This window comes from Filicampus tigris, chromosome 8 (assembly GCF_054856515.1).
Source record: "Filicampus tigris isolate MCC_2025a chromosome 8, RoL_Ftig_1.0, whole genome shotgun sequence".
Taxonomy (NCBI): Eukaryota; Metazoa; Chordata; class Actinopteri; order Syngnathiformes; family Syngnathidae; genus Filicampus; species Filicampus tigris.
The window spans coordinates 15169220-15176906 of NC_141224.1; the positions used below are offsets into that span (position 1 = coordinate 15169220).

At 43.7% G+C, this 7687-nt stretch overlaps 1 protein-coding gene across 1 annotated transcript in view; it reads right to left on the bottom strand.

Moving 5' to 3' along the window:
* sntb1 (syntrophin, basic 1) overlaps nt 1-6912 on the bottom strand; it is a 36291-nt gene extending 29379 nt beyond the window's left edge. The window contains exon 1 of the mRNA XM_086037851.1: nt 6025-6912. Coding sequence (XP_085893977.1) covers nt 6025-6511 — 487 coding nt within the window. The 5' untranslated portion in view covers nt 6512-6912. The remainder of the gene's footprint in view (nt 1-6024) is intronic.
* Between the last annotated feature and the right edge of the window lie 775 nt (nt 6913-7687).

Sequence of the window (7687 nt, forward strand, 5' to 3'; positions counted from 1 at the left end):
CGAGTGAGAGAGACAGCAGGAAACTCTCCAGATTTGCGCCTTGCATAGAAAAAAAGCAGCAAAGGGAGTTTGAACATGAATGTGCCTCTCATGGAGCGCCTGGTTACACAAGAGCCTTCCTAGAAATGGAACACATTTTTAGTGCTCTGATTAAAAATACAGTGGCACCTCCAAAGGAAGTTAATATTTTTCCTGTGATGTCACACCACGGCCTCAATGATGTAGATCTACGTGTTCTTTTGTTGTGCTGTTTATTGAGTGTTTTGCGACCAATTTTTAAACAACCTAGTCCGAACATCCGTGTTTGTTCTGAACACTTTGTTGAAGGGAAGCTCTAATCATCAGCACCATTACAATTCTTTGTTTACCTGAATGACAGCCGACTCCCACCACTTTGTCGGTCTCATCTTAGCACATCTAAGGAGACTGGGAAAAAATGTATCATATAACTGATGTAAGTGTTATTTGGGCAATACAAAAAGAACAAATGAAAACAAACAAGTCAGTCAACTACTCTTTCGGTTTCAAGCCGAGCTTGCCGAGCTTATCCTCCTGATATGGACCTCCAGTGTGGCAGACAAATAAGTATATATCACATCATCGAAAACTCCTATTGCTTACTGGCTCAAACCGTCATCGTAAAACCTTTATTAACTCGGGAAGCAATGTTTTAAGAAACACTAACATTGTTAACTGTCATCCAAGTATGAAAAGATGTTAACCGCAATATAATAAAAACTAAATCAAAGCGGCTACACACAGACCAGTTTTTAATAACCCAATTTTAATAATGTGAGAGAGCCCACACAGGACAAGGATAAAATTTGAGTGTGCTGGCTTTTCTTTTAGTGTCGAGTGTATTCAGAAATGACCAACACAACTCATTACACACATAAATATATCAACAATAACCAGTCTCCTCCCCCAATCCAGAAGTCTGCCATACTACCTAGAGTGACCTGTGACAACATGATGTCACAGGGCAGCCTGATGGCCCAAAATACAAAGAACAAAGAGTAGTAGTAGCAGAAGAACAAATACAAGAAGCTAGGCTATTAGCTTATCTAGTACCTACACTGCAGCTGCAAATTCTTCCTGTCATTCTTATTTTGTTGAATGACTTTAGAGACCTGTTCAAACAATCAACACAACCAGTTGCTGCTCTATGACTATTTGTGTCTTGCAACACCACAAGCTTCAGGTTTCTTCCTAATTGACTATCCTTCTGTTTTGTATCACAATCACAAAGTCCATGGCTCAGCCAAACACAGTGTTGACCACTGGATTTGCAATTGTAAATATTGCACGTATTCAACAAATACAATTGTCGGCCACAATTTTTTGTCTTCGAGTTTCAGCAAAATGCACCTGTGTGGTCGATATTATAGATGCTGAGCATGATCTCCCAAATTTTATTTGACTTTTGAGGCAGTTTTCCAGATAATTTTGCTTTAACTGCAAATTGTATGAGTTCTGGGGCGTTCCACCGCGCCGCATTTTACAACTTGAAGGTACATTTATCAAAGTACAAACTGATCATATTCTGCTGCTATGAAGTTACACAAGTCGTTAAATTACATCTTGATGAAATGTTTGGTCAGAAGCTAATAAATGTTAAAACAGGTCTGAAGAAATGTGATGAGGCTCAGCACAAACAAACAAGCAATGTTCATGTCCTGACTCTTGCTATTAATCTGCTCCATTCAAACTGTGGAAAATAAATTGCATAGAACAGAGCATTTCATCCACTGGCCTCGGCACTCAAGGTCCCCGCTGCTTTTAGCGTATTCATCTCAACAGGGTGTGATTTATGCAATTAACAGACAGGTAGAAATATTCAAGTGTTACTTTTTGCATTTTGAATTGCATAAGCCTCCACATGTTCTATTGTAAATTTAAGATGGGCATTCAGCAGGGGTTCACATGATCTTAAAAGTAGTTTGGATCCTTTCATACTACGATGAGGGTTGAGGAAAAAAAACATGCTGACCACACTGCAATTATGTTGGCTCTCCTGTGAATTTTCGGGAGAAGGAGCAGAAGAATACGTTGCCATGGTTGGTAGAATTCTTCTGTGCTTTTTGGCAGTCTACACACAGCCGCCCCCTCTGGTTTTAGATTTGAGTGCTGCATGTGCTCGTTTGCAGGCCTCACAAGCTTTTGGGCATAGTTTTGAGAGCACCATACTACCAGCGTATTTTGAGGTAAAACTGTTTGTCCATCCATCCATTCATCCATCCATAAATTATCTACCGCTTATCCGAGGTCAGATCGCGGAGGCAGCAGCTTCAGCAGGGAAGCCCAGACTTCCCAGCCAAGTCTTCCAGCTCTTCCAGAGGGACCCTGAGGCGTTCCCAGCCCAGCCGAGAGACATCGTCTCACCAGCGTGTCCTGGCTCATTCCCGGGGCCTCCTGCCGGTGGGATATGCCCGGAACAACTCACCAGGGAGGCGTCCAGGAGGCATCCTAATCAGATGCCTGAGCCACCTCATCTGGCTTCTCTCAACGTGGAGGAGCAGCGGCCCGACACTGAATCCCTCCCGGCTCCCGGATGGCTGAACATCTCACCCCATCTCTAAGGGAGAGCCCGAACACTCTACGGAGGAAACCCATTCCAGCCGCTTGTGTCCAGGATCTTATTCTTTCGGTAAATTGAGAGCTTTGCCTTTCGGCTCAGCTCCTTCTACACCACGACAGACCGATACAGATTCCGCATCACAGCAGACGCTGCATCGATCCACCTGCCGATCTCCCGTTCCATCCTGCCCTCACTTGTGAACAAGACCTCAAGATACTTGAACTCCTTCACTTGGGGCAGAATCTTATCCCCGACCTGGAGAGGGCACCCCATCTTTTTTCGACTGAGGACCATGGTCTCAGATTTGGACGTGCTGATTTTCATCCCAACCTCTTCACATTTGGATGCGAACCGCTCCAGTGAGAGTTGGAGATCACGGCTTGAAGAAGCCAACAGTACCACATCATCCGCCAAAAGCAGAGATGCAATACTGAGGCCACCAAATCGGACCCCCTCAACGCCTCGGCTGTGCCGAGAAATTCTGTCCATAAGAGTTGTGAAGAGAATCTGGGACAAAGGACAGCCTGTATAAGGTGTGTCATTGTGGAGACTATGCAAACCTCTCTTTGACTTTGCTAATATACTGCTGTTATTCTTCAGATCACAAAATTGTTGAAATGAATCATCAGTGCAACTGCTGGGTGCAGCCAAGTATTCCACAATATTTCTAAACGGTCCAGAATTCTTGAACTATCAATTTATCAAGTAATCAATTCATGTGTCCATCCCCGCATGCTACTTAAAACACACATTCTGGCAGGTCTGCTTTTCAATGCTGTCATAAATATAGCATGGAGGTAGACCCGAAGTCTATATTTCTGTCAATCAAAGTGCAGTTTAGGTCATGTGGGATCTGGAGCTGATTTTCGGTGAGAGGAATGATCGCCAGTCAATTGCGGGGAAAATACAGACAAACGACTCTTAACCCTCATAGTCACACCTGTGTGCAATTTATAGCCTTCAAGAAACCTGCATGTGTTTGGAAGGTGGGAGGAAGCCGCAATACCAAGAGAAAAGAAAACCCTCAAATGCTTGCCTGGGGACTCGGGATAACACGCAAACTCCACAAAGCCAGAACAGAACAGAACCCGCAGAAAAGCGAGCCAGACGTGCTGAACATTAGTTCACCGCACTGGCCAGTCATTAGCAATTTAGGATTAGTTTGTGGAATTCAATGTAATAGTTTTTAGGGGCAAAATGGTACAAGCACAGCACTGTGTGTTCAAGGGTACAAAATCAGTACTTTGAGGGTTTCACGCCGTGACAAAGTGTCAAACTTAGTTTTCATTACGGGACACATGGTAGCTAATTATAGCGATTCACATTTTGTAAAGTAAGAGGAGAAAATGGAAATGTAACTGTATATATTTGGTGTAACCAATAGCATTTACTTACATTTAAAATGAAACATCCATCCATCCATTATCTATACCGCTTATCCTCACAAGAGTCGCGGGGAGTGCTGGAGCCTATCCCAGCTGTCTTCGGGCAGTAGGCGGGCGACACCCTGAATTGGTTGCCAGCCAATCGCAGGGTACACAGAGACCAACAAACAGCCGCACTCACAATCACACCTTGGGGCAAGTTAGAGTGTCCAATTAACCTACCAAGCATGTTTTTGGAATGTGGGAGGAAACCGTACTACCCGGAGAAAACCCACGCAGGCACGGGGAGAACATGCAAACCCCACACAGAGAGGGCGGGGCTGGGATCGAACCCACGACCTATGAACTGTGAGGCGGACGTGCTAATCAGTCGCCCACCGTGCCGCCAAAATCAAGCATTATTGTATAAATATTTTCTTTGTAGGAAAGTTCAAGATCAGTAGTTTGTCATCTTTTTTACGAAATAAAGACAAACAATAATATTTTGCTCAGTGTGAATTATTATAGGCCTACTACTAAAATGCTGATGGCATTTGTTAATGCGTTGCCTAAAGAGAGCCTGTTTAAATTCTGCTGGATATTGCATTTGTGCCAAGCTACTTTTAAAAATTGTTTTGATTTAAGCCCTTCGGATGTCTGCAAGCCAGAATCTCAACTGGACTGAGATTGCTTGCAGATTGGGCACATGGCTAGAGCACATTGCAATTCTTGTCATTCTTCTTGTGTGTGGTAACTGTAATAGTTGTCCAACCACATTACTGTTATTATCATTTCCATAGTTGTTTTGAAAAAATGTGGCACACCTTTGCGAATCACATGACTTTATTTAGATGTGGCTTGACATCTGTGCCGTAAAGGCAGTGGCGAACTGTACATTTGGGATTTGCCCAATTTGATCCACTTTTTATTACCACCATTATCAAGTCACAACTATAGAAACCATCAATCCTATGTAAGAGTGCAATATAACACCAATTGTGTGAATACATAATATCTATCTAACAAGATGAAGAAAACAAAAACATTTTAAAAATAGATTATATTAGATGCTGATGAATGATTATTAAATGTGTTTGTGAAATAAATAAATGGTTGTTGCTTGTCTAAATTATCTGTAACAGATTTTTCTCTGACCAACCAATCATGGAAAAACGCTGACGTCATCAAGAGCGTGCTCCGCAAGGGCGTATAGAAAGAAACAGTCCCATTGCTAATTTAGTTTAAAGCTAATTTTGTTTAAAGCAGAAGTCAACTCAAACATATTTTTCAAGAATAAGTTCCCAGCAGGTCCACAAGTTGAAACACGGCATTCTGATGAATTTTGTATTTGTGGAATATAAGTTAAGCAGCAAGTTCACTCATTTTGAACCATCTCTGGGGGCGGCCATTTTGTCTTCTATTGACTGAAAATGACATCACAACTGTTCACAACGACCAATCACGACTGACCTGTTTTCTGAATCTGAGCCGTGGTCGTTGTGAGCAGTTGTGATGTCATTTTCTGTCGACAGAAGACAAAACGGCCGCCCCCAAAGATGGCTAAAAACGAGTAGATTAACACTGATTCCATAAACGCAATATTTATCAGAATCCCCAGTTTCAACTAGTGGGCTTGCATAGAACATATTCTTGAAAAAAATATGTTTGCGTTGACTTCCGCTTTAAGTTACATCAAACAGCACTACTGATTCTGAAGGCCCTGAGCGGATTAGAATGTCAATGTAGCACATAGCGCTGAAGTATAGTAGTGCAGCCAAGAGAAATGCTACAAAATAAAAAGAACAGACTTTTGAGGATAAATGAATAAAATTTCATGAAACACAAATGGAATTTAGGTTGAAAAGTAGGTCAGTAGGCATGGCTGGCCCTGACAGCCCACCACTGCCTAAAAATACTGTGGGAATGTGCCCACAGGTAATGCTTGTGCTACCATGCAAATAATAATACCCATCACCTTCAGTCTTCTACAATTGTGATTGCAGCCAAATACCGCGTCGAGTGTGCCTATCACCAAGATGCTTGCCTATCACCAAGATGCTTGCCTATCACCAAGATGCTTACCTTCCAGAGTCACGTCCTTGCCTGCCTGTTTGAGCGCTTGCACCGCCTCGTCGTGGCTCGCGTCCCTCAAGTTGACCCCGTTCACGGACAGGATGGCGTCCCCGACGTACAGAGCCTGCGTCTGGTCCGCAGCCAACCCCTTGAAGATCTTACTGATCAGGATGGGCATCTTATTCTCCCTGCCGCCTTTAATGCTGATCCCCAGTCCGCCGACGTCCTGCTTGGTCACCTTGACGCACCGCTTCCTGTTGGCGATGGTCTCCGGCACGGGTTCGGGCTGGTCCGGCAGCCTTGGACCGTTGTTCGAGTTGTTGTTGTCGAGGTAGGTTCCATTGGTGACGACTCCGTTGGAGTTGACGCCGCCGTTGTCCTCGCAGCTCAACGTGAGCGCCTCCTCGTTTAAGTGCACCCAAACTTTGTGCCAGCGAGCCCGCACCAGAACCTCAACAAATCCACTTTCCTGCACGCTCGCTGCGACTACGGCCATGTTTGAAGCATGTCTTCGGCACACGTCTCGCTTGCACCCGGGATGCCGGACTTTGACCCACACAACTTTTCACCACGCGACTCCGTGCGAGCAGCACGTAAGAGCACGCTGCCACAGGTTCTCAGTGGGGGTGTGCGTGTGCGTGTGTTGGGTGGAGTTTGCTCCCCGCTATTAGGCGATCAAACCTCCGGAACCAGCGTGTGCACGAGGCGCTAATATTTTGACACACACATGGAGCTTCACAAGCATGAACAACCCCAAAATGAGCGCTTCGTCATTTGCACCGTCATTGTGGCGCCGTCAAGTAGTGTACTAGATTTGGCATTTCATTCAACCATTATTTGATAATATCAAAGTATAGATATTTGGTTGGAAACTGCAATGAGATGAAATTATGTCTACAATGCTTTGCATGCTGTCCAGTGTGTGCGTGTGCTTGCACGGATGGAGGCGTTGCGTCGGTTACGCGCCTCCAGGAATGTGCCTGTTCCAGTTTATTGACATCTCGAAAGAGAGAACGAAAGAAAGAAAGTCTTTCTTTATCATCATCATCATCATCATCATCATCATCATCATCATCATCATCATCATCATCAAAATAACACCTCATCCCAGCACCCGTGTCCCATTAGCTGTGCAATGGGTGCATACTGCACTAAAACAACGCAATATGTGTGTGGAGGAACTGTTGCTCCTAAAAAAAAAAAAAAATACTGTTAAGTTGACTGATGTTGCTATGACACCTACTGGTGTGATGTAATATTCACTTTCTTATATATTGTATATTTTCTTATATTAGGCGTATACCTTCTTAACGTAATGCCTAAGTCAGCTGGGGAAAAATGCCTTAAACACATCATGGCGCTGGCCACCCTTGCTAAAATCGGCTACATCCTTAGTTAAAGGGATAATTCAATTATATACCCCTGAAATGAAATGATTGATAAATACACAATCACAATTTGGAACGTTTTTGTGTTTTTGGAAAAAATGGTTGGGGGAAACACTTTTTAATGAGGTTGCAGATACAAATTAAGCCGGAAATTGGTTGGTTGAATTAGCCGGACAGTGAAACTGTAGCGTTATGCACCTGCACAAAACAGCACACATAAATCCGTTAGGGTGGCAGTTTTCTCCCACCAAAAAGTCCTTCATTAGAAGTGTAACAAGCAAAGA